This window comes from Pseudopodoces humilis, chromosome 20 (assembly GCF_049639895.1).
Source record: "Pseudopodoces humilis isolate 2021_Gansu_Grassland_sample_001 chromosome 20, ASM4963989v1, whole genome shotgun sequence".
Taxonomy (NCBI): Eukaryota; Metazoa; Chordata; class Aves; order Passeriformes; family Paridae; genus Pseudopodoces; species Pseudopodoces humilis.
The window spans coordinates 497,080-515,991 of NC_142219.1; the positions used below are offsets into that span (position 1 = coordinate 497,080).

Here is an 18,912-nt window from a genome sequence, read left to right on the forward strand (position 1 = left end):
TGTCTCGTTTTGTGCAGAGAACAGGCAGAGATCAGCCAGGGTAAGCTGTTTCTTTAGGGTCAGCGTTTGCAAAACAAATCTCAGCAGCCTGTCCTGGATAAAGGGGCACTTAGGGAATTGTCAGGGCAATTTTTTTCCAGGCTTTAGTTTTTCAGCACAGTGCTCCCTAGGAACAGAAATGGGGCTGGAATGGGTCCTGCTCTCCCGTGTGTCCCCAGGGCCCGAGCCGTGGATCCCCCAGGGCTGGTGTCCAAACACCTCGGTTTGGCTGAACTCCTGCAGCTCCTGACCCCACTGCCTCCCCTCCTGCCTCCCAGGGGTGCCAGGGAGCTTTGTGTGCAGGGAACTCGTGCCTCCCTGGCTGTGGCAGCCCGTGGGGCTGAGCTGGGGCTGTTCAGAGCCCTGAGTGCCCCGTTCTCTCCTGGCACAGCACATGCGAGAGGCTGCGGAACGGCGGCAACAGCTGGAGCTGGAGCATGAGCAAGCCTTGGCTGTCCTCAACGCCAAACAGCAGGAGATCGAGCTGCTGCAGAAGGTACTGGGGCTGGGATGGGACTGGGATGGGACTGGGATGGGACAGGGATGGGACAGGGATGGGACTGGGATGGGACTGGGATGGGACTGGGACAGGGATGGGACTGGGATGGGACAGGACAGGGATGGGACAGGGATGGGACTGGGATGGGACTGGGATGGGACTGGGACAGGGATGGGACAGGACAGGGATGGGACTGGGATGGGACTGGGATGGGACTGGGATGGGACTGGGATGGGACTGGGATGGGACAGGGATGGGACAGGGACAGGGATGGGACTGGGATGGGACTGGGATGGGACTGGGATGGGACAGGACAGGGATGGGACTGGGATGGGACTGGGATGGGACTGGGATAGGGATGGGACTGGGATGGGACAGGACAGGGATGGGACTGGGATGGGACTGGGATGGGACTGGGACAGGGATGGGACTGGGATGGGACAGGACAGGGATGGGACAGGGATGGGACTGGGATGGGACTGGGATGGAGCTGCTGTAGAAGGTACAGGGGACAGGGATGGGACAGGGATAGGGATGGGACAGGACAGGGATAGGATAGGGATAGGGATGGGACTGGGATGGGACAGGGACAGGACTGGGACAGGAATGGAGCTCTGCAGAAGGCACCTGAGGACAGGGACAGGCAGGTGGGACCAGGAGCTGCAGGGACATGGTGGGATGGCTCTCCTGGCTGAAGGCATTCCCAGCCAGCTGCCAGGCTGCTCCCTGCCCTGGCTGCTTCCATGGCACTGCTGCTGCTGGAACAGGAGGGTGCTCTCTGTGTGAAAGGATTTATAAATGTTCCTGCCAGAGAACATGGATTAACCTGGCCCCACTGTACCTGAGTTTTTCTGTTTCCCAACAAGGGTAAGAGTGGCACAGTCTCGTGGATTCCTTTGGCATTTCCCTTGCTTCCCTCCATGTTTGGCTTGGTGATACTTGTGCATTTCTTAAATGTCACAAAAGAATCCGGCCTTAATTTCCTGACCATCAAAATACGAGGTTTCTACCATTTCTAGAGTGCTGTTAACATTCTCACTGACACATCAGGGTTTTCTTGGCCTCCTCTTCCAGACATGCAATTCTTGCTCCCTTTCTCCAGTAGATTAGATTAAAGGACCTTGTCAAGGTCCTGACACGCTGCAGGTATATTCCTTTTCAAGAATGTCATTTTGTGTGGCAAGGGTTTGGTGTCCAGCCAGCATCAGCCCAGCACAGAAACTGAACAGTTGCTTAAAAACCTCATTTCCAAGGTCATTCTCTAATTCACAAATCACTTTTAAGACTTTTTTTTCACGCTGCAATTTCTCAGTATTCATTGTAATACAAAAACCATGATGCTGAGTTTCAGTCTTGCCAGAGTCACTTAAAGCTGCAATTGTCTCAGTGCTAATGTTGATTTTTCCAATTGCTGGACTAGATTAAAACACAGAAATAATGCTGCTAATGGTAATTTGGTAGAGAATTGGAGGGACCTTCTCAGCAGAATAAAAGATGTATCTAATATAGTTGCTTGAAATAGAAAGCTGTAGTTGACCAAATGAAATCTTCCAGTTAATTTTCTTTTAGTCTTTCTCAATAAGCGTACTTAGGCACACTGCAAAATGCCATTTCTAGTTATATTCAGCTGTTATTATTAGAACTGCCTCATAAATTTTGGTCTTAAATTTCCTGGCAAAGAAAAGAAATCAAAGGAAGGAATCATTTCTTGCTAATTTTTATTACATTCTTCTAATAAATCCTCCTTTGGACTGGCAGCAGGAGACAAATCTGTGTTCTCCTCTCCCTGCAGCCCCTGTGCTGAGCTGATGTGACAGACATGTGCTGGCTTTGGTATTTCACCCCCTGCAACAAGCTCAGCAGATAAATATTTTAAATAAACCTGTTAGCTAAGGAACTGTAACACGCCACTGCCAGTTTAAACAGGATGTTCAAATGTGGTGCCTCCCAATGGACCCAGTACTTGGCTGTTAAATTCCTTTTTCCCTTTTTTTTTTATTGGAGTCACCTTCACTTGAAGAAGTATTTCCAAAGGGAAGTAGAAGGTGTGGGCAGTGACAGGATGGCATTTCACAGCACATCTGGGGATGTTGTAGAGCTGCTGCTGAACCCCCCAAATGTGCCCTTCAGAGCACAGCCAGTCACTGCTGCAGCCCCGTGCATTTGCTGTCACGTTTTGAATAGAAATAAAAGCTCATTTTCTCTTTAATACATGCACAGACTGATCAGATTTTTCAGGCTAGAAGGAAGAACACAATATTGTCCATGGAGGTTTTGTGTTGATGGGGACTCAGATGATCTTTTCCCTTAAGAGAACCTTAATACCAGGCAGTTTGATGTTGAGGAGAGATAACTATGGATGCAGCTCCTGTCATCATTTATCCAGAGCCCAGGCTCTGGGGAGCTTTTATTAAACTTGTGATGGATGACTCAAGGCTTTCTACTACCTGCTGTCACGTGTTGGCTGGTGCTGCAGGGGCCAGCACGTCCTGCCCTGCTGGCAGGCAGAGTTACTGCTGAGTACAGGCAGAGTTACTGCTGAGTACAGGCAGAGTTACTGCTGAGTACAGGCAGAGTTACTGCTGAGTACAGGCAGAGTTACTGCTGAGTACAGGCAGAGTTACTGCTGAGTACAGGCAGAGTGACTGCTGAGTACAGGCAGAGTTACTGCTGAGTACAGGCAGAGTTACTGCTGAGTACAGGCAGAGTTACTGCTGAGTACAGAGTTACTGCTGAGTACAGGCAGAGTGACTGCTGAGTACAGGCAGAGTTACTGCTGAGTACAGGCAGAGTTACTGCTGAGTACAGGCAGAGTGACTGCTGAGTACAGGCAGAGTTACTGCTGAGTACAGGCAGAGTTACTGCTGAGTACAGAGTGACTGCTGAGTACAGGCAGAGTGACTGCTGAGTACAGGCAGAGTGACTGCTGAGTACAGAGTTACTGGTGAGTACAGGCAGAGTTACTGCTGAGTACAGAGTTACTGCTGAGTACAGGCAGAGTGACTGCTGAGTACAGAGTGACTGCTGAGTACAGGCAGAGTGACTGCTGAGTACAGGCAGAGTTACTGCTGAGTACAGAGTGACTGCTGAGTACAGGCAGAGTGACTGCTGAGTACAGAGTGACTGCTGAGTACAGGCAGAGTGACTGCTGAGTACAGAGTGACTGCTGAGTACAGGCAGAGTGACTGCTGAGTACAGGCAGAGTGACTGCTGAGTACAGAGTTACTGGTGAGTACAGGCAGAGTTACTGCTGAGTACAGAGTGACTGCTGAGTACAGGCAGAGTTACTGCTGAGTACAGAGTTACTGCTGAGTACAGGCAGAGTTACTGCTGAGTACATGCAGAGTTACTGCTGAGTACAGAGTTACTGCTGAGTACAGGCAGAGTGACTGCTGAGTACAGAGTGACTGCTGAGTACAGGCAGAGTGACTGCTGAGTACAGGCAGAGTGACTGCTGAGTACAGAGTGACTGCTGAGTACAGGCAGAGTGACTGCTGAGTACAGGCAGAGTGACTGCTGAGTACAGGCAGAGTTACTGATGAGTACAGGCAGAGTGACTGCTGAGTACAGGCAGAGTGACTGCTGAGTACAGAGTTACTGCTGAGTACAGGCAGAGTTACTGCTGAGTACAGGCAGAGTGACTGATGAGTACAGGCAGAGTTATTGGTGAGTACAGGCAGAGTTACTGCTGAGTACAGGCAGAGTTACTGCTGAGTACAGGCAGAGTGACTGATGAGTACAGGCAGAGTGACTGGTGAGTACAGAATTCCTGGTGAGTACAGAGTTACTGCTGAGTACAGAGTTACTGGTTAGTACAGAGTTACTGGTGAGTACAGGCAGAGTGACTGCTGAGTACAGAGTTATTGGTGAGTACAGAGTGACTGATGAGTACAGGCAGAGTGACTGCTGAGTACAGAATTCCTGGTGAGTACAGAGTTACTGGTGAGTACAGGCAGAGTGACTGGTGAGTACAGAATTCCTGGTGAGTACAGAGTTACTGGTTAGTACAGAGTTACTGGTGAGTACAGGCAGAGTTACTGCTGAGTACAGAGTTACTGCTGAGTACAGGCAGAGTGACTGCTGAGTACAGGCAGAGTTATTGGTGAGTACAGAGTTATTGGTGAGTACAGAGTTACTGGTGAGTACAGAGTTCCTGGTGAGTACAGAGTTACTGGTGAGTACAGAGTTCCTGGTGAGTACAGAGTTACTGCTGAGTACAGGCAGAGTGACTGATGAGTACAGGCAGAGTTATTGGTGAGTACAGAGTGACTGATGAGTACAGGCAGAGTTACTGCTGAGTACAGGCAGAGTGACTGCTGAGTACAGAGTGACTGCTGAGTACAGGCAGAGTGACTGCTGAGTACAGGCAGAGTTATTGGTGAGTACAGAGTTACTGCTGAGTACAGAGTTACTGGTGAGTACAGGCAGAGTTACTGCTGAGTACAGAGTTACTGCTGAGTACAGAGTTACTGCTGAGTACAGGCAGAGTGACTGCTGAGTACAGAGTTACTGCTGAGTACAGGCAGAGTGACTGATGAGTACAGGCAGAGTTATTGGTGAGTACAGAGTGACTGATGAGTACAGGCAGAGTGACTGGTGAGTACAGAATTCCTGGTGAGTACAGAGTTACTGCTGAGTACAGGCAGAGTTCCTGGTGAGTACAGAGTTACTGGTTAGTACAGAGTTACTGGTGAGTACAGGCAGAGTGACTGCTGAGTACAGAGTTATTGGTGAGTACAGAGTGACTGATGAGTACAGGCAGAGTGACTGGTGAGTACAGAGTTATTGGTGAGTACAGAATTCCTGGTGAGTACAGATTTACTGCTGAGTACAGAATTCCTGGTGAGTACAGGCAGAGTGACTGGTGAGTACAGAATTCCTGGTGAGTACAGGCAGGAGTGAGGCTGGGCTGCAGGGTCAGGGTCCAGGTCCATTTTGGTTGGAATTTGGAGGGTTCCAGGAGCTCTGAGCTGGTGTGGCAGCGTGCTGAGCATGGTTGTGATGCTCCAGCTCCGCTCTGAAGCCTCGCAGAGACTCAGGCTCCCAAAATAAACCTCGATTTGCAGGCAGGGAGAGCAGGGCAGAGCTGGCACAGCCACCCCTGCTGGATGGAAAGCAGCTCTGGGGACAGCTTTGTGTGCTTGCAGCATGTTGTACACGGCATGACTAATGAATTGTCCTTCTTCCTCCTTCTCCCTTTTTCCCTTTCTCCTTTTCCTCCGAAACAAGGCTCAGGTTGAAGCTAAGAAGGAACATGAAGGAGCAGTTCAGTTGCTAGAGGTAAGATCCTCTGTGTTCCCTGGGCTTGTTCAGGGATATAAAATCCCCTCTGAGCAGGATCATTTACAGTGTCATCACCTGGGAACGTTTCAGGGAGGCAAAGAGGGGCTTTCTTTCTCTTCTGATATAATTGCATCCTTTAAGATTTATGGTGCAGTTAGGAGTGCATTGAGCTGAGCTGTTGGAAGTGATGCATGTTTCTCTTTTGGTACCATTTTTTGTAAAATACTATTAAAGGGAGTGATTAATGATGAGGATTTTAATTTATTAGACTGGAAATACCAATTGCTTACCTAGGGTTCCTAATTAAATACTGTCTAATAATCATAAAGCAACATGTTAAAGAACCAGAAATTGTAAACCTAAGGAAAGAATTGAGAATTTACTTCAAAAAGCCTTCAAAGGGTGTGCTGGAAAGAGGACACTTAATTTTTCTCCCTGAGGAAAAGGCATTAAATGGTTTTAAGTGTTAATGTACGTATCTTAAAGAACGTGTAAAAATATGGATTGGAAATAGCAAGTGCATTGTCAATGTTTCATTTAGAATTTGCTTTTATCTAAAGGTGCTTCCCAATCTTTCTACCTTCCCACAGTATTTCTGTATGTATTTGCTGGCCATGCCTTGGTGAAAGGTGTTTTTTTTTTCTGGTGCATTGATCAACTTTAAAAAAAACCCCAAAATTAAAGTATTTGTTTATTATTATCTGTAAAAGTTAATATTCCCACAGAATGTGTTTTGCTCATAGGCTTTCATTATCATTATATATATTAAGTTTGTTTAGCTCCCAGACTATAAGCTGCAGTTATGATTTAATGCCTGGTGGAAAGAATATGATACAGGAAAATACAAATAAGACAGGCAAGAGATTATTTACCCCCCTCAAGCTGAGCACAATTCTTATTTAGCTGATGTGTCTGCAGCCTCTGATTTGCATCACCCCAACAAGATTTCCAAAGCTTTTGCTTTTTCTTGCCACGAGCACATTATGTTTTAGCGTTTTGTTTAATGTGCCTTTTGCAGTTTGGGATCAGCAGCAGTGTGGGTTTCTGTAGGTGGTTTGTGTTAATGCATGTTTTCACACGTGGAGCTGTTCTAATGGACTTTGCTTTGTAATGTAAAGAAAGTATTCAAAACTGCTTTTGTTTCTTTGTTTATTTCACATCTCTTTGTTTACTGTGTCTTGTTTGGGATTTCTTGCTTTGCACTTCATCCAGAACACCTTGGACAGCATGCAGGTATTTTAGGGCATAAATTCTCCTCTCCCTGTCCTGAGTCCTGCACTTGTCCCTTGAGCACGAGAGCCCTGCCTCAGCTTGCATGGGATGCGTGCTGGAACCATTGTTCTGCGAGCATGCTCTGCATTCATCAGCCTGATACCAAATCACCAAATCCAGGACGATTTGCTACGAGAAATTAACCTTGGCATGGTTTAATGAGAACTCAGATCCTGGTTTTCAAAGTCAATTCCTCACGAGCATGCCCAGTAGGAATGGTTTGGTAGTTCCCTGCAGGTTGTACCTTTCTGGCTGTGTGGATTTGGTGTGAATTCAGATTGTTCCTTTGCCGAGCAGAGGTTTAATGTTTTCCGTGACGTTTTCACCCGGCTGCTGCAAGGGAGGGGCACCAGCGCAGCACAAGGGGCTCCCCAGGGCTCTGAATTCACACCTGGCCACCTGGAAAGCTGCTCATCATCTCACCTGTGCTGTGTGCACAGTGTCTGGCTGGCATGGATGGAGCCTGCCTCGGTTCCCAGGGCACTGGGAGCTCGGCACATCCAGCTCAGATCCAGCTCAGATCCAGCTCAGATCCAGCTCGGATCCAGCTCAGCACATCCAGCTCAGATCCAGCTCAGCACATCCAGCTCAGATCCAGCTCAGATCCAGCTCAGATCCAGCTCAGCACATCCAGCTCAGATCCAGCTCAGATCCAGCTCAGATCCAGCTCAGCACATCCAGCTCAGATCCAGCTCGGATCCAGCTCAGATCCAGCTCAGATCCAGCTCAGATCCAGCTCAGATCCAGCTCGGATCCAGCTCAGATCCAGCTCAGATCCAGCTCAGCACATCCAGCTCAGATCCAGCTCAGATCCAGCTCAGATCCAGCTCAGATCCAGCTCAGATCCAGCTCAGCACATCCAGCTCAGATCCAGCTCAGCACATCCAGCTCAGATCCAGCTCAGATCCAGCTCGGATCCAGCTCAGCACATCCAGCTCAGATCCAGCTCAGATCCAGCTCGGATCCAGCTCAGATCCAGCTCAGATCCAGCTCAGATCCAGCTCAGCACATCCAGCTCAGATCCAGCTCGGATCCAGCTCAGATCCAGCTCAGCACATCCAGCTCAGATCCAGCTCAGATCCAGCTCAGCACATCCAGCTCAGATCCAGCTCAGATCCAGCTCAGCACATCCAGCTCAGATCCAGCTCAGATCCAGCTCAGATCCAGCTCAGATCCAGCTCAGCACATCCAGCTCAGATCCAGCTCAGATCCAGCTCAGATCCAGCTCAGATCCAGCTCGGATCCAGCTCGGATCCAGCTCGGATCCAGCTCAGATCCAGCTCAGATTCAGCTCAGATCCAGCTCAGCACATCCAGCTCAGATCCAGCTCAGATCCAGCTCAGATCCAGCTCAGATCCAGCTCAGATCCAGCTCGGATCCAGCTCGGATCCAGCTCGGATCCAGCTCGGATCCAGCTCAGATCCAGCTCGGATCCAGCTCGGATCCAGCTCGGATCCAGCTCGGATCCAGCTCAGATCCAGCTCAGCACATCCAGCTCAGATCCAGCTCAGATCCAGCTCAGCACATCCAGCTCAGCACATCCAGCTCAGATCCAGCTCAGCACATCCAGCTCAGATCCAGCTCAGATCCAGCTCAGCACATCCAGCTCAGATCCAGCTCAGCACATCCAGCTCGGATCCAGCTCGGAACCTGCCCAGCTGTGGCACAGCTGGAACACCCTGAGCCCCTGCTAGGGCAGCTCCAGCTCCAGGAGCCTGGGCACGGGGTGAAAATTCACAATTCTGGGGCTGTGAGCACAGATTAAATGGCAGGAACCACGGCACAGGGTGAAAATTCACAATTCTGGGGCTGTGAGCACACGTGGCTCTGCAGGGTCAGACACAAATTTGTAGATTTTCTGCAGTGAGCTGGGGCTGGCTGGCATGTGCCTGGAGTCAAGGAAGAGGGATGAGCATGGGGATGCCTCCTGGTAGCTCAATCATGGCTCTCATGGCAAATTTTCTTTATAAAATGAGCTTTGTGCTCACTTCTAACTCACCACCCTACTAAAAACACAGCAGTAAAGGCATTTACTGCAATAGAGATAATTTTTTAAGTTAATAATAATATTCATACTTTTTCAAAAATACTTTTAAGGCAGCCTCAGCTCCTTGTTGAGGTCTGGATTGTGATTGATTTTATTTTTTTTTTTTGTGCTAGAGTTTCCATAGCTGCTTGTGGAAAGGTTATTAATATTCTTAGAGAGTTGAATAGCTCATCCTTAAGCTTTCCAATGGAAAGTGGGGACCAAAAAAAACCCAAGCCAGTTTTCATCTTTGTTTGCTTAATGTCCTTTTGAAACTGTGCATTGATGCCATTTTCATGCAGCAAATTAACAAGCAGCAAAGTCTGACATTTCATTTGCTCAAAAGCACAGTGAAAAAATAAAAAATGAAAGACAAAAACCCCAAACATTTCATGTTTGTGTAAAACTCCCACAATGTCTGATTCTTGCTGTTCTTCGTTCCATAATTAATCAGATGGATACCCTGAGATTTCTTGTGCAGAAATAAATTAATTTGTGTGTTATGAATGCAAAGAAATTATATATTTAAAATTCACACTGACTTAAAAAACGTATTTGTTACAAGAACAGGAACAAACAGTACCATCTTGTAGAGTAGACATTTGGATTTTTGGGTTCTTCTGGGTGCTGTAAGTATTTTCCTTTAGCTAGGACCTTTTTTATAGGTGGTACATAATACATGTTGTTTTCTTGATATATAAAATGTACAGTTTTTCTTACACAAACTGAGAATGGTTTTTTCCTTTAAAAAAAGCAGAACTCTTAGTTCAGTTGAGTGACTTTAATTACTAGCCAGACCTCCTTTGTTAGTACAGCTGCTTACCCAAGCACAGGAGGGGTTTTTAATGAGGGAAGGTGATGTTTGTTCACCAGACCTGGATCCATTATTATCCCCTTAATTTACCTGGCCCAGTGAATGTGCAGATTTGGATAAAAGGGGGTTTTGTGCTGTAGTGTCCTCACTGCTCTTTGCACATTTGGAGTCAAACCTGGAGCAACCTGCAGAGTTCCCCTTGCCCTTTGTCTCGGCTTCCAGCCAGGGAATGTGGTGAATCCATCACCAGCAATTCAGAATTCATTCTGGCTAGGCAGATTCCCAGCTCACAACAGACACTGATCTTTTAGGTTCTGTTGTGTTGAAGCCTGATGCCTTTAATTCAAACAAAACTGCTGCATTTTGGGATTTCTCCCAGGCTCACCAAAGCCTGTTCGTGGCTGGTGCCTGCAGCACCTCGCTGTGGTTTGGATTTGCAGTGAGCAGCGTTGTTTGAAGGGCAGTTCAGCCAGGGGCTGGGCCCAAATTCTGCAGGAGCCACTGGGGGTTTTCTGCTCTTGTTGGGTTTTAATTGACAAATGTTAAAGCAGCAATTTAGGAAGTGTCAATTTAATAGCAGAAGATGGGCAGAGATACCTCAGAGATACACCTGGTTTTTAGAGAAAGCTGGGAAAGCGCACAAAACCGACATTCAGGTGTGCGAAGAAGTCTCAAAGCTGTAGGATCTCCTTGCAGGTGTTGTTGGCAGTGATGTTTCAGCACTGCCAGGGTGTAAGATGAGGGATTTCCCCTCTGGAAGGAGAGATGGTCTCGGCGTTCCCCATCCGCGCGTGGGTCGCGTTCTGCGCGGGTGGGAGTTGGGAGGGAGCCCTGGGGCTGTCCCGGCTCCTGTGCCTGTCCTGGCTCCCAGCTCCTGTGCCTGTCCTGGCCCCAGGAGCTGGCCAGGCAGGCTGTGGCAGTGGCTGTGTGTCCTGCAGGCCAAGGTGCGGGAGCTGGAGGAGAAATGCCGGACGCAGAGCGAGCAGTTTAACCTCCTGTCGCGGGAGCTGGAGCGGTTCCGGCAGCAGGCGGGCAAGATCGACCTCCTCAGCAGCAACTCCCTGGCACCCCCGGGCCTGGCCGGGGCTCCTGGAAAATCCCTGTCCCAGCTGATGAATGGAATTGCCACTTCCATAGGCAAAGGTAAGGAGCAGCAGTGCGCTGTGCTGCTGCAGGGTGGGATGGACACGGAGCTCCCCGCGCAAACGGGATGGAGAATCCACTCCTGGTGGCACCTTCCCATTCCCAGAGCATCTCCTCAGCCTCCACTGAGCTTGTTCTGGTTTCATCTGGGCACTGCTGGGAGCAAAATCCTCTCTGATTGTTGAGTGTGGTGGTAAGAAGCCTGTTCAGTGTTAAAATCCCATATTCTTCATGTCAAAATACAGCTCTCTGTGAGAGGAAGAGTGTCTGCACGTACAGGCGTTGTTGGCAACCCTCCCCGTGGCAGGGACAGGAGCAGGTCTGCTCTCCTGTTGAAGGAGGAGTTAATGGGGAAAGAAAGCACAGAGACCCCACACACTGCATTGGCCATTAGATAAAAACCATTTCAGCACAGCTGGGTAGGCGGTGGCGAGACTGAAGGGAGTGTTTTGACAGACATGAAAATGGATTGGGCTCAGTTTCATTTGTGCAACAGAAATTATGCTCTTCTCCATAAGAATTTGAAAGTAAAACATTTCATAAAGCAAAAAAATATTTTCAAGAGAAATGGAGAACATAAAGTAAAACAACAGAATTATTTTACATCTGTATTGATGTTGTTACACTGGCAGTCCCCAGCAGAGTCAACAGTGTGTGTTTATCCAAGATCTGTGCTGAACTTTCACCAGGTCATCTCCTGTTGCCAGAGGCAACGGCTCTCCCAAGTGCACAGCTTTGTAAACGATCCATTATTCATAGGAAAATTACAAAGATCAAGGCAAGAGGTTACCTGAGGACACTTAAAAACAACTTCTACATATATCACATATTAGATTGTGTGTTATTGCATGTGAATCACCTTAGATTGTGTTATTCCATGTCAATCACATGTTAGTGTGTGTTATTCCATGTCAATCACATGTTAGTGTGTGTTATTCCATGTCAATCACACGTTAGTGTGTGTTATTCCATGTCAATCATACATTAGTGTGTGTTATTCCATGTCAATCATACATTAGTGTGTGTTATTCCATGTCAATCATACATTAGTGTGTGTTATTCCATGTCAATCATACATTAGTGTGTGTTATTCCATGTCAATCACATGTTAGTGTGTGTTATTCCATGTCAGTCACATGTTAGTGTGTGTTATTCCATGTCAATCACATGTTAGTGTGTGTTATTCCATGTCAATCATACATTAGTGTGTGTTATTCCATGTCAATCATACATTAGTGTGTGTTATTCCATGTCAATCACATGTTAGTGTGTGTTATTCCATGTCAATCATACATTAGTGTGTGTTATTCCATGTCAATCATACATTAGTGTGTGTTATTCCATGTCAATCACATGTTAGTGTGTGTTATTCCATGTCAATCATACATTAGTGTGTGTTATTCCATGTCAATCATACATTAGTGTGTGTTATTCCATGTCAATCATACATTAGTGTGTGTTATTCCATGTCAATCACATGTTAGTGTGTGTTATTCCATGTCAATCATACATTAGTGTGTGTTATTCCATGTCAATCATACATTAGTGTGTGTTATTCCATGTCAATCATACATTAGTGTGTGTTATTCCATGTCAATCATACATTAGTGTGTGTTATTCCATGTCAATCACACGTTAGTGTGTGTTATTCCATGTCAATCATACATTAGTGTGTGTTATTCCATGTCAATCATACATTAGTGTGTGTTATTCCATGTCAATCATACATTAGTGTGTGTTATTCCATGTCAATCACATGTTAGTGTGTGTTATTCCATGTCAATCACATGTTAGTGTGTGTTATTCCATGTCAATCATACATTAGTGTGTGTTATTCCATGTCAATCATACATTAGCGTGTGTGTTATTCCATGTCAATCATACATTAGTGTGTGTTATTCCATGTCAATCACATGTTAGTGTGTGTTATTCCATGTCAATCATACATTAGTGTGTGTTATTCCATGTCAATCACATGTTAGTGTGTGTTATTCCATGTCAATCATACATTAGTGTGTGTTATTCCATGTCAATCATACATTAGTGTGTGTTATTCCATGTCAATCACACGTTAGTGTGTGTTATTCCATGTCAATCACATGTTAGTGTGTGTTATTCCATGTCAATCATACATTAGTGTGTGTTATTCCATGTCAATCACATGTTAGTGTGTGTTATTCCATGTCAATCACATGTTAGTGTGTGTTATTCCATGTCAATCATACATTAGTGTGTGTTATTCCATGTCAATCACACGTTAGTGTGTGTTATTCCATGTCAATCATACATTAGTGTGTGTTATTCCATGTCAATCATACATTAGTGTGTGTGTTACTCCATGTGTGATCGGTACCACCCAGGCTGGAATCACTTCAGCTGTCCTGTGAAGAAGAACAGTTGTCAGGTTGTTCTCGTTACAAATGCCCCCGAAGTTGTTTGAGTTTGTTCCTGCTTCAGTGTCCCTGTTTGTTCCTTTCTCCCTGGGCTTGCAGAGGAGCTCTGGGTTTCAGGGGCTGGAGGTCAGAGGCATTTCCCTGCGGTCAGGGAAGGTGCTGAGCTCCGTGTGACAGCAGGGCAGGAGCAGCTGAGGTGACAGCCCTGTCTCATTCCAGTGGCTCAGGATTTGTGTGCCTGGCTTTCCTGGACAGGGCTGGAGCCCCTGGCAGCTCCCTGTGGTGCTCAGGCTGTTCTGGAGCTCCAGGCTTCCCTGGGTGGGCATTAAAGGCACCAAATGCAGAATTCTGAAGGCATTTCCTGATAGAAGAATTTGGTAGAAATTTCCTTGATACCCACAGCAATAGCTCCTCATGTCTCTAAGGACAGGATTTTCAAAGCAACAATTAATTTAAAAGGAAAGGTAATTAGGTATTGAGCTGTCCTTTAGGCAGAAGGGAAGGTCCAGCCTGTATCACTGTGATTGATTTAATGAGAAATGGAAATCAGCTAAACACCTTTTGGGTACCCAGCCAATCTCTGATTTATACTTATGCTAATGGAAAAAGCTTTTTAAAAACTTCAAAACATGCCCAGCTGACATCTCCCAATTAACCCTTGAGTAAAACCACAGCAAACACAGCCAGGTCTGCAGCCAAGGCATTTAAGGGCCTTCCCCTCTAAACCTTTTCTCAAAACCTTTTGATTTTTATGGGACTTGGAATTCAGGGCCTGCAGCACTTGTGTCTAAACACCAGAACTGCTTGGACAACATTTATCCTCAGTGTGAATGCACTGATAACAATAAAGTCATGTTTGAGCAAGTGGGCAGGATTTCTATTTATTGAAATCAGCCCTTTCTCAGTAATGATGGTAGAGTACAGCAAGTTCTTCTAACCAGAAGTGTATTATTTTTATTATGTGTAAGGAAGAAAGAACATGAGAGGGAACACAGGGACAGCTTTCAAAGCAAAGCAAATGATGGAAATTAAATCAGTTTATGACCAGCTGCCTTGCCTTAATTGGTGATGTTTGAATGTATCAGGAAATGAAATAAACCTAGCCAGGATAGATTAGAGCATGAAAAGTTCACTTTAAGGGTACAATAATGTCACCATCAGATATAGAAGCCTTAAGATTTATTATTCATCAGTTAAAAGGCTCATTTTAAATGGTCTTTCTAGATAATTTAGGTAGTCCATATGGAATCAGCAATTGCAATAAATAAAATGGAGACTCTAATTGTAATGCAAGTATGGACAGATTTAATTCTCCTGAAACATTTAAATTAGATCTGGTGCTCTTCCTTTTTCCTTGGTAGGTTGTTCTTCAGACTTCCTTAACAAATATTTTCCAGTCATAGGAAAATAAAGGCCATTTTAAGCATATATGGATTTAAAAAGACTTCGTGGACAAAACCCCTGTGGCTTTACAAGGTTCTTCTCTAATACTTAAAGAAAAAAACCCCAGACATTTCTAAATGCTGCTGTGTGTTCTTATGAGCTGACTTCTTGTATATTTTATTTTTAACTCTGTTTTTTTTTTTTTCCAGAGGGAAAATGTAAAAGGAAAGGTGTTTTACTGAGGGTTTTTTGTTTGGTTTTTTTTTTTGTAAGTTTCCAGTTAAGAAGCTTTAAAAGTCTGCAGCTCTGACTCCTTGTCATTCTGCTGTTCAAGCCCAGAGCCCTCAGTGTAATTGCCTTGGGTGAATGAGAGAACCAGGTTTATTCAGCTGCTTTTTTTGGAGGTGAACAGGCCAGGTTTTAAATGCAGCTTTTTTGTCTGTGCTGCTGTGTGGACAACAGGAGCAGAGTTCCTCCCCAGGAACGCTCAGGAGATCACACATCCTCAGGAGCAATGTGCTTCCTGCACTCTGAGGCTGCCTTGCTCTGATTTCTTGTTTTGCAAAGGCATTACCTGGTGATGTTTGTGTTCCAGCTGTGGCTCTACAGACCTAGAACCACATGAATTTACACAGGACATTTGTCTCATCACCTCTGTAAAAGCTCCTTCCTCTGCAGAATACCCAGGAGCTCACTGCTAACAGTGATTGGGCACATTTCTGACACAGAAATCTGTTCTCTCCATTTATGCTCTTGCTGTGGGATATTCAGAGCCTCTGCTGGGCAGGGAGGTGGAGGCTGTGTGGAGTTATCAGCACTAATTATTGAAATCAATAATGATGGCAGAGTACAGCAGGTTCTTCAAAGCACGAGTGTCATTATTTGGGGCCAGAGATCCCCTTCACACAGGCCCAGCCACCACACACCTTTCTCTCCTGTGTGTTGAGGACTCGGGGTGAATTTTATGTACCTTATTTTCCACCTGAAAAAAATAAGACAGATCCATATCTTCCAGCATCTCGGTATTCCTGGAGTTCCTGATGGTGTGTGGTGTGTGCTGGCAATTGTCCTATATGGCTACAAAGCAAGGGCTGCATTGCCCTAGCACCTTCCTCCACATTTTGTACCTAGTGCCAGCAATTTGGAAACAAAGCCTGGAGAATGCAGGAGGTCTGAGAGCAGCCAGAGGCTTCCTTTGAATGAATAATCACAGTTGGCCCAATTATTTATAGCTTGGCGCTGGCTGGCTGAGATGGCAAACACATTAACAGCAAACAGAAGGAGCTAAATTGGCTAAAGGTTCCTGAACGGGGAGGACTTTTCTGTGAGAGATGTGAGAAAGGTTCCAAGAATAAGAAATGTGCCCTTTTCCAGCCTGGGGATTGCTCTGAGTGGGGCTGGTTGTAATTAATCTTTTGTGTGGTGAGTTATATGTTTCCCTGCTGTCAATGTGCTTCAGCTGGCCTGCTGTAAATTACAGAGATGCAGAGAAAATTAATCATATTGGCCTAATGAGCCCAGCAGAACAAGCCCCTGATGGTATTCCTGGAGCTCATTGTCCTCCGGGGTGTGAACAAAGAGGTTCCTCTGATGATTCCTGGTGATGTGGACTGGGACTCCTGCAATTGAGTAACAAAAACATTGCTGTCCAGACTTCTGGGAGAACAGGAGAGGAAATGCTGAGCCTTTTTCAGGGCCTGAAAAATTAGAGCACAGGCTCATTATGCTAATGAGAGGCAGAATGCCCTGTGCACATCTGGGTGTGTCAGCAGCTCACTGCTCTGCTGTAGCTTCTGCTCAGCCTGCAGGTGAAATCCAGCTCAGGTCACAATTCCTGCTTCCACCTGCTTTGGGGACTGAGCTAACAGTGAAAGGTAAAGTGTACAAGTGGTTTTTACTCAGCTTTATTAGTCTCTCCTGCAGCCTCGATGCTGTTGTTCTTTTTGCTTGTCTCACCTCTGGTTTTCACCCGAGTCAGGAGGAGCTGCGTGTTCAGCCTCTTGTGAGCCTGTTCAATATAATCTGTCTTTTCCTTTCTCCTAAGCTGTTTTTAAAAAGCACAGTAAAAATAGCCCAAAAGGATTTTTGGAGATTTTCCCTTTTGCTCAGTCTTAGTTTCCATGTTTTAGAAACTGGAGAGATGGCCCTGGGATCAAATTAATGTGCTTTAGTGCTGCTATCGGTGAGGAGCTCCTCAGAAATATGAAGCAGGTGCTCCTTCCTGCCTGCCAAAAGTCAAACAACTTCATTGCAAAATGGATATCCTGCCAAGTAGATCATTAGCATTTTGGTGTCTCTTTTAGAAGGCAGATGTATGACTTGATCCTGATTTCCAGTGTGTGACAGAGTCCCTGAAGGAGCCCGAGGTTCCATCAGCAGCTCTGTAGTGTGGGGTGTGTTTCACAGCACGTCACAGAGCTTCCCCAAACATCCCAAGGGGCTCAGAACAAACGTGGGCTTCTTTTCACTGGGGGAAACTTCACCTTTGGACCCTTGGAATGAAAATGCCTTCACTTTGTGCCTTGTGTTTTGTTACGTGTTGTTGACTCCGGCAATTCACCGGAGCCGGGAGCTGGCAGGCTGAGCTGTGCTCTGCAGTCTGCCCACCACAGCCTTCCTCCTGGAGGATTTTAAACAGGAGAGGAAAATAACCTTCTGCTGTGTGTTGGCAGTGCTCCTGCTTGAGATCCATTCCTGATTCTGGTGTGTGTTCTGTTCACTGGCAGGTCATGAAAGCCCTTCTGGGAGTCGCTGTGTGATTTCAGAGTTTATCCGGCCCCTTCAGATATCTGGAGACAAACCAGAACAATTGTCTGTCAAACCCACATTCCTGTCCAAGTCAAGATCTGGGACCCCAAGATGCAGATTTGATTCAGACGTGAGTCTTTTTGAATTTTTTTACAGAAAAGTGATTTAGGGCTGAGCCTTCTCTGCCCCAGCAGGCTGTGCAGGTTGATCCACCTGCTTTGGAAAAACCAAGAGAGGAATGTTCTCATTTTCTGAGGCAGCTCAGGAGCACCATCAGTGGGATATTCTCAAAGAAGCTGCAGTTGATGTCCCAGTTACACAGGGTGAAAATCAGGTGTGTGGAGCTGGAGTTTCTCTGAAGGTCTCAGGCCTCATGATGCACTCAGAGCATTTCAGTGCCTCTGGGAGGGGGCAGAGCAGCATTTCTGCAGTGGGGCAGGGCTCTGGCAGGCAGCTTAGCAGTGTTCCAGCTCCCAAAAGCTGGGGCAGAAGGAGCAGGAGTTCCCTGCTGTGCCCCAGGGTGCTGGGACAGGAAAATGGTTCCTTTTGCAGGACTCATTCCTGCCTGGCTTTCCTGGTGTGTGAATCTCCCCCTGCAGCAGGGCACACACCACCTGCTCACAGCCTCCCCTGCTCCTCCTAAAGCATTCTGAGCCTGGAAAATGGAAGTGAAATTGCAGGGTGTTGTCACTAAAGTCATTCAACTCTACATTTTGTATTCAGTCATACTTTTGAAGGGTTCTGTTCCTCCTTTCTCAGGAAGCTTTTCTGCTTTTCAGTGGAATTCCACTAGAAATCCAATGGGAAGCTCAGAAAAGCTTTTCAAAGGGGCCATAACAAGTTGGTTTTTAATATTTAGGACAAATGTTAAATATAAAAACTGCATAGAACAAATTCTGGAGACTCTGTAGAAGGGCATTATTTTCTATTAAATACCCTGGTTGCTATGGGCAGATAGCCACGAGAAAATGATCTTCAGATTTTACCCCTCATTTCACAAAATCCCTTTCCCAGTCTTTACAGGAGTAAATAAATTGCCACTGTGTGCATACTTTCTGTCTATGTAATATTCATTGACACTGAAAATGGGAAAGTTGATGGAATCAGAGTGTTTCTAAATGGATCACAAGCCTGAGGATATTCAACAAAATATTGGATTCTTGTATAGTGGGAATTCCTTGGGCATATCTGAGGATTATCCACAGGAAATATTTGTGTATATTTGTGTAGCAGCATTACTGAAAAGTGGAAACATTCACTGCTTTTTGAAGAGGCCACAGAAAAAGCAGCTTAGCAAGGAGACTTAGGGAAG

The 18,912-nt window shown here is 46.1% G+C and overlaps 1 protein-coding gene across 13 annotated transcripts in view; it reads left to right on the forward strand.

Moving 5' to 3' along the window:
* RIMBP2 (RIMS binding protein 2) overlaps positions 1-18,912 on the forward strand; it is a 100,533-nt gene that overhangs the window by 57,168 nt on the left and 24,453 nt on the right. For 7 of the 13 annotated variants that reach the window (XM_088065103.1, XM_088065104.1, XM_088065102.1 and 4 more), the window contains 5 exons: positions 431-535; positions 5,768-5,818; positions 7,034-7,054; positions 10,872-11,076; positions 17,579-17,730. In XM_088065103.1, the coding sequence (XP_087921229.1) occupies positions 434-535; positions 5,768-5,818; positions 7,034-7,054; positions 10,872-11,076; positions 17,579-17,730 (531 nt within the window). In that variant the 5' untranslated portion in view covers positions 431-433. The remainder of the gene's footprint in view (positions 1-430; positions 536-5,767; positions 5,819-7,033; positions 7,055-10,871; positions 11,077-17,578; positions 17,731-18,912) is intronic. The other 6 variants (XR_015774235.1, XM_088065109.1, XM_088065111.1 and 3 more) reach the window with 2 other exon arrangements.